Here is a 20,298-nt window from a genome sequence, read left to right as displayed (position 1 = left end):
CGACAGCGATGATCAGCGAATATCGATGTATTCGGCGCACGACCGCACACGCGCCCCTTTAGTCCTGCACCGTTGCCCGTCCACGACGCGCAAACCGACGTACGCGGGATGATGGGAGTCAGCTGAGCGCGCGCGAACGATAACACTCGCGGACACACGATTCGGACGAGTCGTCTGGTCGTCACGCTCGGCGCGGTACAACGAACTCCCGCGAGAGATCTCGACGAGCCAGGCGAAGCGAGCTGAAGCGAGCGAGCGAGCGAGCGAGCAAGCAAACGAACGAGCGAGCGTCCCTGCCACTGGTCGACCGCGGAGGCAACGAGGAGCACGAGTCGAATCGAGTCGAGTCGAGTCGAGTCGCTGTGCACGCGAGTTTCCAGGGGGTCTCGCTCGACGCTAGGTAAGTTTTTTTTCTCTCTGTCTCTCTCTTGGTAACTCCGAAATTTGCCTCGCGCCTTCGCTTTTCTTTTTTTTTCCTCTCTCTCTCTCTCTCTCTTTTTCGTCCGTGCGAGTGTCGATCGAACACGACCGTAATCGCGCCGCGTGACAGATGACGAGGATAACAAAGGCCACTCGTAAACACGCTTTTCTCTCTCCCAGCGATCCCCGCGCACTATGCAACCTGCCCTACGGCGGGGTAGAAGCGGACGCCGACCCCTGGCGCACTTTCGAAAGAGAGCGTAGCGCCGTCGATATAGCGTATCCGGCGTGATGGCGCGACGCGGCGCGGCCAGGCGCGGCGCTCGCGAAATCGGTTGTGCGCGTCGCGCGTTTCCGACGCTGCGCGCGCTGTGTCCGTACGGTCTCTTCTTTTCGCGCGCACTCGGAGCTCGGGGACTCGGGGGGTGCTTTCCGTTTGCCGGGAACGATTTGTCGTGCTGCCCGCGAGATGGACGCCTCAGGAATGCGGGAGGCGACGTCGTCGAGAACCCTTGGTGCTGGTCACGATTAGGAGTGATTTGAGCGCAAGTTCAATTAACTTAATCGGCGATTGATTTATGATGAAAATATCGCAGAAAATGTCTCAAAGTAAAATTTGTAGCTAAGTATAATATATTTCGGCATCCTCTGAAACAATTGATTGTTGATTAAAGGCGAATTTTGGCGTGATTTAGGTTAACAACCAAAGTATACTCGATTTCGCGTATTAATAGTGATAGAAGCATGACTAAACGTTTTGGTATTTACCTGGTTGATACCATGCTATATCTAGCAATAAAGTAGAATTGTAATTTCAAACTTCTGGTAGATTGAAAATACCAAATGTAACACGAATAGATAAAAACAACATATATTATGAAAAAAGAACTTTTCAGCATTATCGATCATATCATTTCAGCATTTTCTGGTATAAGTTACCAGAGTAACCCCTGCTGATCCCTACCAATAACAACGTTGATAGATGTATGTACCTAACGATCGCCAAAAATCGCCTTAAATTAATTCTTTGATCAAAGCTGCCTCGATTGATTATTTTTCCGAAAATAAATAAATATAAAAATCAGGGTTGGTAAAAATTATGTAAAAAAAACTTTTTTTTTATGTTTAAATCATGTTTAAAACACGATTTTTATCAAAATGATATAATTAAAAATGATATAATTTTTATTTTACACAGAAACCGATAAGTCGAATAAAAATTATAAATAATTAAAGATTGCAATTTCTTTTAAATATGAATTTTTGAAACCTCTGATTAATTTGATCAATGATTCATTCAACATTACAGAATTGCTCAAACCAAAATTTCTAGCTAAATAATTCAACATCCATGATTTAATCTTCTATTTGTTAAACAATTAAATGTCGGTTAAATTAATCTTTTTTAATTTAACAAAAATTGTAAAATTATCTAAAGCTGGAAATTTTTTTAATCTAATTTTTGCATTCTTGTATCTTCTCATTGCTTTTGCTTTATTTATTTTGTAACTAAAATCTTTCTTGCTGTCTTAAAAGGAATCTTATTTCTGGAGCGCGATACGCGTTTCCCTCGATATTTTATGTAAATCTTTATTTATTTGTTATTTACATTATAATATTCGCGCAACGCAAAGCTGCGGGACGTTCAACGTAAATTTGTATTCTTGCAGGAATAAGCGACGCATTGAACCGATCGCGAATTGTTATCTGGTCACGGCCACGGTGCCAGCAATTGCCACTTTACCAGGTGATCGTACTCGGATATAAATAAATTGAATGCTGGCACATCTTTCCTCGGTGGACGATGAATTTTAGCATAATTAGGTCTTGCAGATTCGAGTTTTACGACTCTCATGAATTTTCCAAATAGTCGCAAAATTTTCATTGACGAATGTACGAATTCTTACAATGTTTCCTTGGCTCTGCGTAAAGTTACACAAATTTTGAGAAAGCACGTTTACTTCAGTTGCTAAAAATCAGTGCGTCTCTCACTCTATCTCCCTCTCAATGTAATTTTGGGTCTTCAAATTTAGAAATACTCTCTCTGGCGCATTTGGAGAGATTCTCTCGAGATTCGCGTCTATCCGGAGAACGGAAAATCACATGTATTTTTGACGCGCGTGCATATTCCAAAACTGCCAGGGTCTCACGCCAACGTCTATTATGTTTATAATAACTGTGAAATCACAAGGGATATATAAACTGTATATCGAAAAAACACCTACGGAGATAGAGATACAGATAGAGACGTACTTTAATAGCATACTACGTATACGCAGAGAGAGAGTCAAGCCTCTCACCGAGTGTCTGCGTCATTCGACGCAGAGGCGACGTGACTCAGCGACAATAACGTCGCCTTTTGACATACGTCATTAGATACGTTTCAACATGTCTACTCTTCTTTTCTTCTAGAAACTAGAGGGAACGCGATAATTGCAACGTAATCCTGAATAAATCCTGACAATACACATTACGGAACGGATGACGAGCATACGTCGGAGCGGCGGCCGCTGGTTATGACCCTCTTACCTCTTTACCATTTCTTCCTGCCAAGAACGACTACCGCGCCGTGAGGGACCCCGCGGTGAGGATTTCGGCGCGATCAGTTTGCATTTGCTAGCCGGTAGTCATCTAGCGCGAGAGGCGCACCCCGGGGTTCTCGAGAGACCCGCTCGACCTACGTGCGCGTCAAGTTCTCTTCTCGTCATCGTTGTCGTCGTTATTGTCGTCGACCAGCATCGGTCACGTCGGCTTTTCGATCCGTCGCTTTGCTAGGAGTCCGCCAGCCGTTCCTTACCTTCCCGCAGTGGTCGTACCCAATAATCGATCCATCCGTTAAACCGTCAATGAGAGAAAGGTAGGCTCGACCGACGCTCCTCTCTTCTTGCTCTCTTCGCGAATCGACAAGTTTTCAGCTTTCCAGCTTTTATCTTTATATTTTGACAGTGTTTGATTAATTTGTTTCTATTATTCTTTAGTTTCCAATTCAGTTCTAATGTTAATTCTTAAACTTGAATATTGAGGAATGCTTCTTTAGGGAGCAGATCATTTTTTATAAGACCGACTCATTGCGTGACAAAAAGAATGTAGAAAGCCTTGATTACGTAATGAGTAAAATTTGAAATCTCGCTCGTGTATGTATAAGCTTCGATTTGAGACGCTATTGTCATATTGCTAAAATATGCTCTTGATATTTTCGTTTGTTTAGAGACATTTGATCGTTACAGAGATTTTGGTATTTGGCAAGGAATTCGTGGAGCAATTTATTAAATCCCAATAAAATTTATTATGAGAATTTATAATCTGTCTAACAATTTTATATTTTTGTTTATATTTGGAACAACGTTACGAATTGCTGATCTGATGCCAATTTTATATTCTTGCTTATAATGAAATAATAAATTGTTGATTTGATACTAAGTTTTTTCTCTCAGTATGACAGCGAAAATTAGCTTGCACTTGAGTATCCATAAGATTTAGATTTCGTCTCTCGAAATGCAAATTTCACATTTCATTGAATTATTTAGATCAATCTCGTGCATTAAAATAATAGCTATAGCTCTTATAATGTATATGCGCGGACGCGTCTAAATCGCTGACTCATTGCAGCTTTTATCACGCGGTGTGAAACTCCTTCGGTCTCGTTATACCAGACAATCCTCCACGAGAAACTGAACGAGCGCGTTGCACGGCACGAATAACGAAGAAGCCTTTATCATAATCGGGAAGACATAAAAAAAAAGAGCTGTGTGAGTATTGCACTTTCCGAATTAGCTTCTCGTCGCTGGAAGCTCGTTCTAAATGTCAAAAGCTTCGAGTACCATTTATCGGATTAGAATGTGGCAAATTTTTTCTTTTTTTTTTCCAAGATGAACGGAGATCATCTCGTCCGAAATCCTTATTTTCGGATACTCGCAGCATTTTTTTCCCACGCACGTCGCAGTCGATTAGAACCGCGCGCGCGGATGATATATCGAATGCCGCCTCGTAGCCGACGTTCCCGCCTCGTCGTTTTCCCGTCGAGACGCCGAGACGAGAGGCGTCTTTGAGAGACGCTTCGGGTCATACGGTGCGGGAGCACGGCTCTCCGTGAGACGAGAACGGTGTATTTGCGTCTTCCGAGTCGTTACGTACGGCAGAGTCCAAGAAGCGTGTAAGGTACGGTGTCAGAATGCTCTTCCTCGCGACATCGTTGAGTCTATCCCCGCGAAGGTATAGACACAACCCGGATTTCACCGCACGTAAAAGTCAGGAACGAAAGAATCGCGTACGGGACATTTTTTTTCTTTACGGGCATGGATCTGAGAAATGCTTATGGACCACGTGACAAATTCGGCGATTATTACTTGGAACAATTATTTTTTTTTTAAGTTTGTAATAATTATTACAGTTCACATTATTATTATTATTATTTTTTTTTCAGGACAAGATGGAGGAGGAAGATATAAGGACCGCAGTGGAGCTGTACATTTATGATCTCACCAAGGGAATGGCTGCAATGATGTCACCGTTACTTATCGGTGAGCATGGAATGATTGGAAGAAATTTATGATAGGAAGGACATTGTTACGTAGATATCGCTCGTGTATTTATTTTTTTACAATGTTAATATGCAGTCCGTCTCGTATGAATTTTAAATCGATTTTAATAGTGTGAGGCCAATAGCGAGCAAAAGTTTTATTGTTGATATAATTAATGTCTCTTTAATTTAATTGACCAATGGTTCATGTAACGCAAACGTTTCGACTCTACGGAATCCTCTTCAGTGTAAAGAGACATTAATCATATCAACGACCAAACTTTTGCTCGTTATTGGCCTCACTTACACTACTGAAATCGATTTTATTTCTTTTACTTGACTTTTTTTGAGAGAACATTTTAGAACGAAAATAAACATTCGATCGCCGTGTTTCATTCGTAAATAAAAAGGAAGCCGATAATGACTTGTAAGTTTTTAAAGCAGAGATTATTAGCTCTTACTATGCACTTTACTAACTTAAATGACATAAGATCTCGAGAATGTCAGTATTTTGTATTATTTACTTATCGATTTCATACACGCTTATTAAAGTGTTAAATGACAGGTAAAGATCAAGTAATTTTTTTCTTAAAAATGTTGTTGACCCGAAAAATTGAGACCTACGTCACGGCGTCGTGACCAGCGATTGCTTATAATATTTATCGAATACTGTTTTCATCGCTGTTTTCCATCAAGCGCAATTTTAAGCCGCTTTACCTTGAGCCGGCGGAATGTTATTTAAAGATATAACGTGGCAGAAAACGTCTTTCTTTGTTATGTGTCGTAGAAACGATGACCGCGGTTCTTCTGTTTTAATGTTGCAGATGACAGACGAAGAAATTAAGCTAACTGTGAAATTAACATAATTTTAATACATTACTAAAACGAAATCTCATGCATCTCTTCAAAGGTCGATGATTATGCGGTTGTTCGTTGTCTGGTTGAAATCTCCGTAATGGAATTTTAAATAATAGTAAATTGCCTTAGTAGTTTTTTAAGGACAGATATAGAACATTTCTCAAAATATTAAAAAAATTATAAAAAAGTTATAGATTGTTTCTTATTACATTTGAAGGTAGTAGAAAAAAATTGGCGGCAATTTTCTATCTAGATAAAAAATTATTTTATTAAGAAATAGACACACGCTCTAATAAAAATGTGATGTAACTAATAATGAAATAAGAAATAATTTGAATTTTTTTATTTAAATACTTTAAATGTTTAAGATGATTTATGTAAAATTTCATTGAGATTGTTTGAGATTTTTCTTAATTCTTAATGTTGCAAAGAATTTAATTTTTAATAACAAATAAACTATAAAAATATGTTATTAAAAATGCAGTCTAATATTTTTAACAACATTCTTATAAAAATATAATTTTATTCACAGAACTTTTATTTGTATATAGCTTATTTGAACTATTTGTTAGTTCACTATTTTTTAATAGTCTTAATATTAAATACATTTCTAAATTTTATTTATTTTGCAGGGACTGCGCGCTTGATACAATCTTAATCCTTCGTAGGCACATTGGATCTTTCTTGTTAAATATATATTCACGGAAAAAAGTTGACGTGATCAATTGGTTTTTTATCTCGTCTCCTTCGATTCTACCAGTCATGCTCTCAGTTCACGGGTCGCCGTATCTACTCGTCATTACTCCTCTCGGCATTGCGACTCTTGCCAGATCGCACGGACGATTTCGGATTAAAGACAAGTCAAATATAAACAGTCGTCGCGAGAATCGGGAATGACACTTTGGGCGTCGATGACTCAGAGAGCGACGACGTTGTTGTCGTATCGATCAGCTTCGTGACGCTTTAATCGATTCGCTTCATTGGGATGCAACGAGGAAGCGCGTTGAACTGACAGGATCAAGTAGTTTTAGAGAAAATATTGCAGAAATGAAATTGAAATATCCTGGCAGAAGGCAAGTGCATTCATTCGCAATGCAAATGCTCAATAACTGGATTCTCAGGGATTTAGAAATGAATGATACACGCGGCGTTGCAAGTCGTATAGGAGACGGTATGTAAAGTTGTAGATGCGCGCGGTATGCGCGGCAATAATTTAGAGAAGCGCGCGTGTGTGCAGCGGGACCAACGCGGAAGCGGCCGGAAGAAGTGGTGCCAGAGCGGGATGCCGCTTCGTAATCTGTACGAAATTCCATAGGAATGGCGTAAAGCGCGGAGGCAACACGCGGATCGTGTGCGCCGCCACGTGTCCAAGCTTCACGTTCCCCGGCACTCTCGGCCGTTTATTTTCGAGTGCGTCGGGTGCAGCGTTCGTTCCAACGCTCTCTGAGAAAATTTCGATCTGGATGAATTGGCAGCCGGTCCAGACCGAACGAATGTCAAGTGAAACCTCGGCAATGTCGGGATTATTTTACAGATACATTGTTTCGACCACGACGTAGAGAATTTATTAGCCTCCCGAATATCTTCACGACTGCCAGTCGAATTAATGCTACGTGTGACTGTCAATTAATTATTTAATAATTATTTCTAATCCAGTTTGAAAGGATCTTAATTTTACGTCAGTAAATATAAATAACAATTAATAATAATAATAATAATTTATAAAATAAATAATTATTATTAGATATTAATAAAAATTATTATTATTGCTTCCTATTATTGTTTCTTTGTCAAGGAACTAAATTTGCATTACGTAAAGTTACGTTCTATAAATATATACCTCGTTGCATCTACGGCATCAAAAGCCCGAGGTCCACCACCTCCCTTCGAATTCGTCGTAAACGTCGGCGATCTCGCACCGCTCTGGAAGTAATTATAACGGCCAGGTTATTTCTTGCGAGGTCGACATCCACCGGGAGGCCCGAGAGGTGCAATGAGAAAGCCACGAGAGGCGAACCTAACGCCTGTACGCGGATGTACTTAGCTATTTCCGCGGTGCAGAACTGGGTCGAAGGAGGCACATAAAGAGGGTCCGCAAGCTCGAGCTTCATCCGGGCCCGCAAGCTTCGCGTTTCGCGCGCTGATCTAGCTGGCGAATTTACGCGAGGACAATCCGCGACAATTATTATCGTCTCTCCGTCGGTCCTTGAACAAGTATCGCGAGCCCGAATCTAAGCCTGTCTCGAGGTTGCCTCGTTGGATCACGTCGGAGATACAAATAGAATTAGTTTTCGTGTAATTCCGAATTCTTTCTGGATCCGAAAACTTGGAAGCAGCTAGTCTTCCGCTGCAATTTTGAGACTAGTATTTTAATTTTTATCTGTTCGAAGGATATCTCTTTTAAGGATATCGAAGGATATTCAAATTTTTAAATTAAGAATTAACTAAACTAAACTAACTTAATATTCAATTATCACATCGGATTAAATATTTTAATTTTTTATAATTTTTTCTTAGTGTATGACTGCTAAGTGATTATTAAATAATCATTTTTTTATTTAATATAAAAAAAACTTATTTTTATATGGAAAAGTAAAGGTGTTAAAAATATATCAATTTATATAAATGCCTGTTGAGTAACTATAAACACGTTAAATACTATTTTATATTAGCGTATTCTGTTTCTTATTAAAACGGTGATCGTTCATCTTTGACTTTTTTTCCGTAGGTCGCCAGCTGGACGGAATATGGCACACGGCGATAGTCGCGTACGGAAGGGAGTATTTCTTCGGTCCCGCCGGCATCCAGAGTATCCGACCCGTGAGTATTCTCCGCGGATCCTGAATTATCTCGATCAGAATACGATCGAACGCTCTAGCGCTGCCTGCATCACGGCAAAACGTTGAAATATATATACAACGCGGGGTTTTTTCATTCAGTCACGCAGGTGGTTCCCGTCGCGCCGCCGTGCTCGATACTCCGCCCGAGTGCTTTCTTTCCTCCTCGTGAGTATCCCCCGCGCGTTAGAAACGTCAATTGCGGCCGCCGGCCAGTATCAACAACGCATTAGCGAGCGCACCGCGTCCTACCGCCGAGCTCTCGGGGGACGCGCGATTTCTGTTTGCTGAATAAATATTAGATCCATTGCTATTCATACAGCACAGTATTGCAAAAACATTGCAAAATATTGCTGCAATTTTTCAGCAATGATAAAATGTCCGCTTCAGAAATATTGATACGTAATGTTGCAACGACATACCATATATAATATTGTATTAACGTTACTGCAACATTACGTATCAATATTTCTGAAGCGGACATTTTGTCATTGCTGCAATATTGCTGAAACATTGTAGCAATTTTTGGCAATGTTTTTGCTATGCTGTGCTATATGGGTAAGCATCACTCCTATGCGGCAAGCTTTTCTCTTTTTTCGTTTACACGTTTCTGCTAGCAATATTACCAATCTCGGGCACCGCCGGCTACTCGACTTGGGGTCATCATCGTGGGACAAGTCGCTTGGGACAAGTGCAATATAAATAGCCGCGCTATCAACGAGCCGAACGAGAGAATTAATGATGGCCCCGCCGCTTCCCGTCGCGCCTGGTGCACCTATCGGGGGACCTGATCCGGGGTGCACGCCGATGCATCCAGCGGCCCGAAGTCGCGACCGATCATCGGAAGATCTAGTCGTAGAGTGGCGTAGTCGCACGGTGGGCTATACGATACGCTAGACACGAGCGGGAACTAAATTTGGTGCGGTTCAATCCAAAAATAATCCCCGTTGCACACACACGTATACGCGCGGGCGCGTACGTACACGCTCGCTCGCACACATCCGCTTCCTCTCTCCGCTCTCTCTTTCTTTCTTGCTCGCGGCTACTCTCTTTCCTGCCCTATGCTCCACGCTACGTTCAGACTCGGCATAAGGCGAAGGTAAGGTGAGTTCGTCCGTGCTTGCATCCCGCATGCGACAAAATGTTTCCCCAATCATCTTGGTGTGGTTGCTTCCTAATCACCGCAGCCATACGGTCAGTTATACCTATTTCTACTAATGTAGATTAACTTTGATCCCAGTTTAACTTACTCTTTATCCTTCTTTAGTCTTAAGAATTAGAAAGAGATAAAGAGTTCAAACTGAGATCAAAGTAGTTAATCTACAATTGGTAGAAATGGGCGATAGTCGATCCATCCTTCGCTGGGCTAGACAGTAAAATTACCTTAGAACAATTCCTTCTATTTTTCTATGTTCAAAGATACAGAGTGAGCGACAAAATTTACCCGAGATTAAAATGCAGCAAAAAAATTCCTTTACATAGCCCTTACATTGATTTTCAAAATGAGCTCAGAAAGAAATCACTAATTTTCGTGGAAGTTGATGCATTTCTCACTTGTATCTCATTTTACGAATATTTAACGAGATATGCAAATCAAGAGATGAAACTCACAAGGGTGTTGATTTTTTGTGAAGAATAATTCGATTAAAATCTCCTCTTGACAGTGAAAAGATTGAGCCTAGGAATAGTTGAGACGTGACGCTTTTTGGATCTTGTATGTTTCTCAAACTAATAGCTTTGTTATTTGCTGTAGTGTATATATTGAGTATGCAAATGAGTTCCCACATTTTCTGTTACAAAAACTAGTTCTTGCTTTTTAATAGAATTCAAATACTTAGCATTCCGCGCAGTTTTCTTGAATGTAGGCATATGAAAGAGCCTGGTATTTCCGGAGAGATATTAAAATTACACTTGTATCAAAATTATATTATAAAATTATAAAATCTCCCCCTGCAATTCCTCTGTGCGAGTTAAGGCGGCCGCCACCGACCGGCGGTGTCGGACAGTCGCGTAAGTAATAATCGCGACACTGACGCGCGTCTAAAAGCAACGCGATGAAATCATTACGGTTGCATTACTTTAGACACATTGACGAAAATATACGCACGGGTGGGTACGCGCGTGACCAACGCGCGCGTAATTGTAATGCGCGTCGTTTTGCGACACCGTGAAACCGATGTAACTGACACACTCATTTCCGCCCACGTGAAAATCTACCGCCAAATTCGATGACCGACTTCGTGTGCGAACGTGTTAAAAACATCTTTCAAGATATTTACGATATACTCACGCGAGTTTTCCTTCAATTCTACAATTGGTATCATTTTGATCATTGATTGACTCTTTCTGCCGAGTTTTCTAGAAATAATTACTAAAGACTTTTATGGCTGATTATATATTTGTAATGAAAATTTTAAAAATCAAAATGACAGACTAAAATCCAAAATTTAGAATTTTGGTCCGCCATTTTTAATTTTTACTTCATTATCAGCAATCTCAAAAAGTTGCATTTACCAATTTATGTGAATACAACAAAATTTAACATTTTGGTCCGTCAGCATTTTGAAATTAAATAGCGATTTTGTAACCTTTACATTGACTTTCAAAATGAATTTAAGAAGAACTTGTTTTCTTAATTTTTGTGTAAGTTGTATGCATTTTTCAATGTTATCTCATTTGACGAATATTTGATGAGATATGCAGATCAATTAAGAGGTAAAATTTACAAGAATGTTGACTTTTTTGTGAAGAATTCTATCCTTCAGCTTTAAAATGAGCTCAGGATGAAGTTGCTATCTTTATTTTTGTAGAAGATGTAAATTTTTAAATGATTGGGACTTGGGACATATACAAGATGATTATTAATGAATGTCCCTACTTTTTATCATAGGAGCCTGATTTACCGACGGATATGTATTTCTAAACATATTATTATATTAGAAATTACAAATGCGTGCTCCTATGGTAAAAAGTGGGGACATTCATTAATAATCACCCTGTATGTTCCACGAAAGGATTAAGGCTTGAGGATAATTGAGGTAATCAATTATAATTACAATTCTTGATTTATTCTAATCATCTAATTATAGTACAAACATCATATTTCTAGATCATTTCTCTACTTCCTGCTTCTTTTTTTCAAGGTAGGATTCTCCTGTATCACAAATTTTCAGCAGAACTTAACAAGATGATTTGTGATATCTGTACGCTGAGGAAAAAATTAATAAATTTCAATAAATATTTATTTGAATAATACTAATAAAATATTTACTAAATGTAAATATATATTTATTTAATATAAGAACCACCAATTTAATGTATCATTTTTTTCTTATGGAATAAATATTTGTGTACCGTAAGTAAATATTTCATTAGTACTATTCGAATAAATATTTATTAAAATTGAGGAATTTTTTCTCAGTGTAACAATTATCTTTCTTTCGTGAAGAAAATATCTTCTTGTTTCATTATTCAGAATACACGTCGCTTGCAATCAGCCTTGCATGATATTCTCTATTCTCCATTTCGAGTTTCATTAGTATCACTAATACGATTGGTCACGTTTATCAACAAACCTCGTTTAAACTGCAGGTATTCCTGCTCCTTTCCTTGTAACCCCTTTTTTCGAACAGCATCTTTGAAACCAGCGATTAGAGAAGCGCGAATCGCGAATTTCGGAAGTGCGCACGCACTCATCTTTCAACGTCGGCGTCTCGCTCGCCGTTGGCGTCTCCGAGCATCGGCAGTCGGCGTGCGAGCCGTTTCCCGCTCCTTGGGAGCGTTCTTGAAGAGAGCGAGGAGGAATCGTCCCGCGACGGCTCTTTCTCACCCGTTCTTGTCTCCTGTCTTTCCGATTCGCAAAGTGCTTCGCGCGTACGCGAGCGCGTTTCCGGTTTTGCACCGCAGCCGCCGGAAGTGGAGGACTCGCGGTATCGAATGCGAGACCGAGAAAGAGGGAAGAGAAGTGAGTGCGGTTTTAGAGCTTTAGCAAGGTGAAGAAATAAACTCTAAAATTTTGTGTGACAACAATCGTACAGTTTTATGGATTCCTAATATAGAAAACTATGATGCGTGCTGTTAAAGTATCAGTAATTTCCGTGATATACTTTCAGACGGGGATTCTAGCTTCTCAACGAGAGTTTGGTCACAGAATTTAGCCATCAGCTTACACCCAGAGAAAAGTTATATTTAAATTGACGAAATCGTTTCTTTAACTTGATTTTTTTGAGTTGAAGTGAAAATAAAAATTTATTTGACGTCAATGACATTTATTATTAGAATAATTTTTAAAATAAATAATAAATTATTTGTTTAATTTGAAGAAAGTACTGACAGAAATGTGAAAAATAATGTTTTGTTCTTTTTCAAATATATTTCTTTTATTTAAAAAATGATTTGCGTTGCATCCACAAACTTCTATTTTTTTAATTCTAATAAAAGGAGTAACCAAAAAAATTTCTTCAGATTAAAGAAACTTTTCTTTAACCGTATAACAATGCACAAATTTCTTCGATTTCAAACAAATTCTTTTTACTCAAAGAAACTTTTCTCTGAGTGCATTTAGTACGCTAATTGAAAAACTTATATCTACTAGTTCCTATCCTGAAAAAGTTTTACGTTCAAGTAAGTATATTTATTTTAATATCAATTCCTGATTTAAATAAATTTTAGCTAGTATAAAATAATTTATTTTTAAATTTAGAAAATATTTTTTTAAATCAAGGAAAAGACGTTAAGATAAATATATTTATTTCAACATTTATTTTTTTATTTTTAGTGTATTCACGTTGAATAATACACCATTTTCATCGACAATCTACATATCACGATTTAACGCGATCTACAATAAAATTTTGTCATTCATCCATTGAAATTTCGCGTTCTCGTTCTTGTTAAATGTACATCGCGGTATTGATATCACTTTTTAATATAAGAATTTGCACCATCGGCACTTTCTCACGTCCCTTCGGAAAATTCAGCTCTCGGAACGCGCAATTTACTTCCGTCGGGCTGCATCTTTCTTTTGCGTTCTAGAAGAGGTCGCGGCTCCAACGTGTGTCTATTTTCGGCGTTTTCTCGTGGGGAAGCGCGAGATTTGTCGTAGTTCTAAAATTACGCGGCCACTAATGCCAGGAGGAGGCGGGTGTTCTCTACCTTTCTCTCTCTCTCTCTCTTGCTCTCGCTCTCTTTTCTCCTCTATTACTCTGGCGAGAACGAATCTCTCCGAGCGTGCCGGATCAGCGCAGCAGCTGTCGCGAAATTGACATTGACGGCGAGGCGCGGTTTTCCTGGACGCGATTTTAACGGCGACCGCCCGCTGGCGTGTTTCAGGGCGGCACGGAGCTAGGGGAACCGCAGAGAGTTGAGAAGCTCGGCGAGACCTACCTGCCCTACTCGGTCTTCCTGGAATATATAAACGGCCTGGGGACCTCCACGTTCGCGTGAGTACTACTGGCTGCGTGTGTACGCGTGTTCCGAGATGAGAGCTACCCAGCTACCCCATCCACATCTCTCATCTTCCGCGTCTTCATTTTGTGTAGTTGAAATTGTGAGAAGGCAAATCGTATGCTTGCGCGCACTACTGCGTCGCTTTTCCTTCTCTTTACTTATTTTCATTTATTTTACTCCTTACTTTTCAAAGCGTGACTCGTACCGTATTCTAATTCGAGCCACGTCTCTTTCCCTTTGTTAATTTATTGAAGGAATTACGTGTCGCTTCTGTGATCTTTTATGGAGAATTCCAATGTTGAATTTGTTGCGCATTCAATTTTTTTTTAACTACACATTCGATTTTTTATTGTACAATTTCATTATATTTTATAAGATTTTTTAAATCTAGTAATTTAGTTTTATTTATTTTAATATACGTCCAAGAATTGGTTAGTTTTTTATGTTTTTTTTTACAATGAACAATTTTGTTCTTTCAGACCAGGCACATACCACCTCTTCAAGCACAACTGTAATTCCTTTACCGAGGAAGTCAGCAACTTCCTGGTGGGCACGGGCATTCCCAAGTATATCCTTGATCTACCGGAAGAAATATTACAAACGTACGTCTTATGAATTATCACATAACTTGATATTTAATATTACGCTTTTATTAATTTTTTAATTATATTTTTTTTTACAGACCTCTTGGACAACGTTTAGGTTCGTCGATAGAAACATTGAGCAGTAACGCGAGTGCGGGATTCACGGTCGGTCAGAGATTCGTCGAGGCGAGGATCCAGAGGGAAGCCTCACCGGAGTATCAACTCTTGAACACAGCCATCGAAGAAGCAAGGTGTAGTTTTTGCGCAAAGTATAGTTTTTAATTAAACCTTCCACAGGTACTTTACAAAAGTTTCACACGCGCAGGTTAAATTCGATTGCGTTAGAGGAACGAAGAAACGTTATTAACGAGAAGCTAGCAAAGAAAGACCGGAAGAAGAAAAAGAAGAAAAAGGAGAAGAAAGAAAAGAGTAGCAGGGAAGCCACTGGCAGCGACAGCAACAGTACCGGGCCGAGCAATTGTTCTGCAGATATGGCGGAGAACGAGAGTACGTGAAACTTTATATATAGTTAAGAAATTATGAGAATAATTTTTATATTTATTTGTCAGATGCAGTCGGCGAAACTCAGCAGCAGGGGGCTGATGGAGAAAGCATGCCCGCGGAGATGCTGCCGTCCGAGCGAGTGATGCAAATGGAAGAGGACGAGAAGCGCGAGCAAGAAGAGAAGAAACGCCGTCGAGATCCACCGATAGTGTTTAAGGATTTAGTAGACGTGCAAGCAGAATACGAGGGTTTGGTAAGCGCTCTCAAAGGGAAGTTGAACGACGAAGAACAGACGTGTCTGGATGAATTGCGGCAATACGTCTTGGAGGACGAAGGATCTTGGGCTTTAGGCGACAACTTCCTAAACTTTGTTGGTGAGAAATTGAAATAATATAGGTACTCTCAGCTCTCTCGAATTTGGAAATATGTATGATTTATTAGATTACATTTTGTGAATTTGTAAATATTTAAATTAGACATTATGGATTCTATAATGAATCTCTGACAAAAAATTTTTTTAAATATTTCTTAATTTTTTTATATTATTTATTTATGAAAATTTCTGAGAAAAAATATTTAAAATTTCTTCAGATTTTGTTTTCTTTAGAATTTATAAAATAAAAAATTTTAGAAATCTTATATTGAATATTTCAGAATTCATATAAAGAATTTGACAAAAAAAAATTTTTTAAGTATTTAGTTTGCACAAAAAATCAGAATTTTTTAAAAATATTATAAAGGATATAGCGGAATAAGAAGAGTGATTTTGGACTCCGCGCGTAATCAATCGTTATATAGGGCAAAATATTCACCTAAATACAAGAAAATTTTGTATTTTATTTTAAAGTTTTATTTCAAGTTTTATTTCAAAAGACCTTCAATTTCGAGATATCGCAAGAAATGTGATTTTTCATTAATATCTTTTTCTTCGTTAAATCTAAATTAATTTTTACAAAAAAATTCATGGTTATGAAGGGTATCCATATACATAAACTCAATTTTTTTTGTCGTTCTATGCTAAAAATTCTATTTTTAAAAAAATTTAGAATTTTTTAAATCGCATTATCTTTTGATCTAAAATAGAGGCCATTTAAAAAAAAAATTTAGTGAATGAGTCATATGATATATTACTTTCAAGATTTTTTTCAGATTTTTTAATTTAATGGAACGTGTCAAAAAAAAAATAAAAATCCAATTTTTTAAATTATTTTTTAGTCTTAAGTACATCCGATTGACATATATTACGTTGTTTTTAAATACAATTATCTCCAATTACACATATGCAAACAGTAGTATAAAATTAGAGTTCACGTAATTTACTTATAAGTAGATAAGTTTATCATATGTATTATGTGCTTGATAAAGTTAAAAATTGAAGAAAATATACATTTGAAGAAAATAAAAAAACTGCTAAAATCAGTTAAATAAATTTTTCTCACTAAAAAAAATTGAAATCTCATAGTTTAAATTACGTGAATTCTGTAATTTTATACTACTGTTTGCAGATGTGTAATCGAAGGTAATTGTATTTAAAAACAACGTAATATATGTTAATCGGGTGTATTTAAAAGCAAAAAATACTTTAAAAAATTGGTTTTTATTTTTTTCGACTATTCCACCAAATTCAAAAATCTCAAAATAATCTTGAATGTAATATATCATATGACTCATCCACTGAATTTTTTTTTAAATGGCCACTATTTTAGATCAAAAGATAATGCAGTTTTAAAAATTCTAGATTTTTTTAAAAACAGAATTTTTAGCATAGAACGACAAAAAATTAAAGTTTATATGCATGGATACCCTTTAAAACCATGAATTTTTTTGTAAAGATTAATTTAGATTTAACGGAAAAAAAATATTAATAAAAAATCACATTTTTTGCGATATCTCGAAATTGTGGGGGCTCTTTTAAAATAAAACTTGGCACAAAATTTTCTTTTACCTAGGTAAATATTTTGTTCTATATAACAATTGATTACGCACGGGACCTAAAATCACTCTTTTTATTCCGCTATACCCTTTGTAATAAAATTTTGAAAAATTCTGAAAATATAAAAATTCTACAAAATTAATAAGTAATTTAGCAGTATTGAGCTTAGAGCTTATGTGAAATTATGTGAAGAATTCTAAGAAAAATTTTTGTCAGGAAAGATGTGCTAGATTTTCGATCTGTTTTTAAAAGTACGATACTATGATGTGTTATATTAAATTAATTCGATTAAATTAAATGTTTTTAGGTCGAATACTTTACGACAAATCATTAGACAGTGACGTGCGAGTAAAACTGTTGAATGTGCTATCTGTCGCTGCTTTGAAGGACGATGTGATTCTGTTATTGCATCAAGACAGGCGAGAGCATATCATCATGACTTATGCTTTTGACATCGATCGACATCCACCGGAAGAGCAACTTCCTCTCGCACAATTTGTAAGTACAAACAAAATTATTAGATTATTAATGATTTTAATAACTTATCATAATTTTACATTAATTTATAATTTTTTTGTTAAATAGAGAAACTTGTAATTTTATATCCTTATTTCTAAAAGTCTTTAACATCAACTCTTTAATTGTTTTTGATACAGTTGGCAAATATGTTCGAGAACCTCAGCAGCTCGGAATGGTTGCTCTACATATCCGAGTGGCAGCATCAGGATCAGACTGTCAGCAATAACATCAGCAATATAAGGGTGACTACTAAGGTTGCAGTGCACTCGTTGCTCTCAAACTCAGAGGACCTTCAGATCCGCGGCGCGGCCATTATTCACAACCTTGCCTGCAAGGAGGTAAAAACTGTGGTCTGTATCCTTCCGGTCCAATTAACATTCTCACTCATTTATCGCCGAATTTTTTTTTTTTGCTTTTACTTTCGTAACTCATCGCTGCAAGTACTTCGTGCATCGAAGGCATCCTATAGAAAATTACAGTTCTATTATAATTATTCAATTTTTAAATACAGATCTTTCTCTGTATTGTGTAATAGTTTTTATTAGTTTTGTGTTTGCTCTACGAGTTTGGAACAGAATTCTATTATATAGAAGAAGATATGTGAATCGGAATTGTCTAATATTAAAGCGGTCCTTCGATGCGCGATTTCATTTGTAATATCGCTTTCGGAATGTATGCTTGCCGATGTCGCAGGAGAACAAGCTCGCACTGTGCCCTGAGAAAGAAGTGCTGCCTTTATTAATAGATAAAAAGAAGTAATAGCTGTGTATAAATCGCTGTCAATGCTAAACGCGACCGTCGACGTGGACGTCTCGCCTGGTAACCCGTTTCCTACGAACGAGCAACGAAAGAGAACTTACGTATTTGCGATTAATTGAAAAGAACGGCTCAAAGGATACACAATTCACTCGATGCTCGTTTGCATGCGCACAAAATTGAAGCTCTCTAATCGCGCGGCAGCGGATAGCGCTGCGTGTAACGGATATCTCTCCAGAAATCGGATACTGTTTTTTCAGAAAATGAACAAAAGCAAAAATCTGCGGCGACTATTACCAAAAGGCAGCATTTCTAAGGTACCTATCCAAATCCATGTTAGATCGAATCGTGCGCCACGGTAAGTCGATAACTGTTGTCGGTGTCCCGCGTGGTCGTCGAGTACACGTGCGTTAGTATGTAACGCGATGACCGCGCGCATTAATTTTTCAACACGTGAGATAACATTTCGTGTACATATATGCTAACGATTACTAAAACTATAGAATACTACAGAGAACTCACGTAACAGCGATACTTTAAGGTTTAATCCTGAAATCTAATATAACATTACATGAAAAAATTAAGAACTTTCTACGTAATTTTTTGCGATTAATAGAAACAAGAGATTAAATTAAAAATTGACACGAAACTCTCAAATTTTTTGCAAGCGCAATGTGATAATCGTTAATTTAACGTCTTGTGCAACTTCATTAGATTAAAATGTTCATTTAGTGACAATGTTCTGGAAATTCGACCTTAAACGTTTTTTTTTGTTTAATTAGAAAATTGAAGTTTTACTTTTAATAAAATGTTTTAATAATAACATAAGTAGACTCCTTATAAGAAGCCAAGTAAAATTAAAATAGTTTTGTAATATAATTTGTATGTATATTTAAAAATCATTTAAGATTGAATTTTCAGTATTTGTTATACAGTTAGTATTTGGGCTATTTCTTATCTTTTTCTTTCTATTCGCACGAAACATACGACACGATTTTTAAATATCCTCACGTAAGTGTGAACCGTAGGTATTTGACGACGTCGCAGTGGAGCTTACGATGGCGTTGCTACAATATTTCAACGGCAGTCCCGCGGAGGAACAGCTGTTCACGTGCATGAAGTCGTTAGCACGTTTCACGCAGATAAGCGGTCAGGAGGTGCCGCAGCTGATACAGATGATTGGACCCGAGCCGAGCAAATTCAGGGGTACTTCCCAGAGGATCGATGAACAAATCGAACAAGTTAACAAGAAACTACGCTAAATTATCCGTCAACCATCTACGAAAATGTCGTGTTCCACAAGTGCGAGATAAAACTGGACGCGCTTCCGTTATGTTCAAAATGAATTTTTACTTAAAGATTCTATAGAACCAATCATCTATTTATTATTATTATTATTATTATTATTATTATTATTATTATTATTATTATTATTTATGGAGAATAATTATATTGTTGTCATTTTAATATTATTGTATGTATATTATTGCTAGATTACGCGAGGCGCCGCAGCGCGTTTCTTCAATTTCACTTTTCACTTTTTTATTCGACACCTTTTCTTTTTTTCTTTTTTATAGATAATTGAAGCTAGCGACGCTTGACCATTCTACGCAGAATGGTAAAAGATAGGAACGAAACGCATAAACACGCATGGCGCGATAACGCACCCGCCATGTGTGCAATTATCTCCCAATTAAAATATTTCTGACCGGTAGCGTTAGAAGATTTCGGTGCGACGAGATATCTAAATTTGCTGTATCAAATGATGGCGTGTTGCGAATATTTACACACGTCACTGATTATATGTCCGTTCTTCGCACGGCGCTTTTCGTCGTGCGAAGACAATAAAACTTTGGCAACGAAGACGACTTTTCCCTGCAACGTCGACTATTTTCCCCGTCGATTTCAGGAGACGTGCGT

At 37.7% G+C, this 20,298-nt stretch overlaps 1 protein-coding gene across 12 annotated transcripts; it reads left to right on the top strand.

Annotated features, from left to right (window-relative positions):
• Window positions 1-193: 193 nt before the first annotated feature.
• Window positions 194-20,241, top strand: LOC105207465. Of its 12 annotated transcripts, XM_039450595.1 has the most exons (15): window positions 853-1,029; window positions 2,091-2,167; window positions 2,833-3,004; window positions 4,844-4,940; window positions 8,526-8,617; window positions 8,737-8,802; window positions 13,966-14,075; window positions 14,562-14,684; window positions 14,765-14,917; window positions 14,992-15,173; window positions 15,236-15,544; window positions 17,411-17,601; window positions 17,760-17,960; window positions 18,639-18,695; window positions 19,407-20,241. In XM_039450595.1, the coding sequence occupies exons 4-15, from the start codon at window positions 4,850-4,852 to the stop codon at window positions 19,638-19,640; spliced, it is 1,809 nt and encodes a 602-aa protein (XP_039306529.1). In that variant the 5' UTR covers window positions 853-1,029; window positions 2,091-2,167; window positions 2,833-3,004; window positions 4,844-4,849; the 3' UTR covers window positions 19,641-20,241. The 12 variants fall into 12 exon arrangements, with proteins under 12 accessions (XP_039306527.1, XP_011175249.1, XP_039306530.1 ...); XM_039450596.1 differs by lacking the exons at window positions 853-1,029; window positions 2,091-2,167 and adding an exon at window positions 260-400; XM_039450592.1 differs by lacking the exons at window positions 853-1,029; window positions 2,091-2,167; window positions 2,833-3,004 and adding exons at window positions 264-400; window positions 4,030-4,169.
• The last annotated feature ends 57 nt before the right edge of the window (window positions 20,242-20,298 follow it).

The sequence above is a fragment of the Solenopsis invicta genome, chromosome 6 (genome assembly GCF_016802725.1).
Source record: "Solenopsis invicta isolate M01_SB chromosome 6, UNIL_Sinv_3.0, whole genome shotgun sequence".
NCBI classification, from domain to species: domain Eukaryota; kingdom Metazoa; phylum Arthropoda; class Insecta; order Hymenoptera; family Formicidae; genus Solenopsis; species Solenopsis invicta.
The sequence above is the reverse complement of the archived record's forward strand: the minus strand, read 5'-3'. Positions and strand labels throughout refer to the sequence as shown.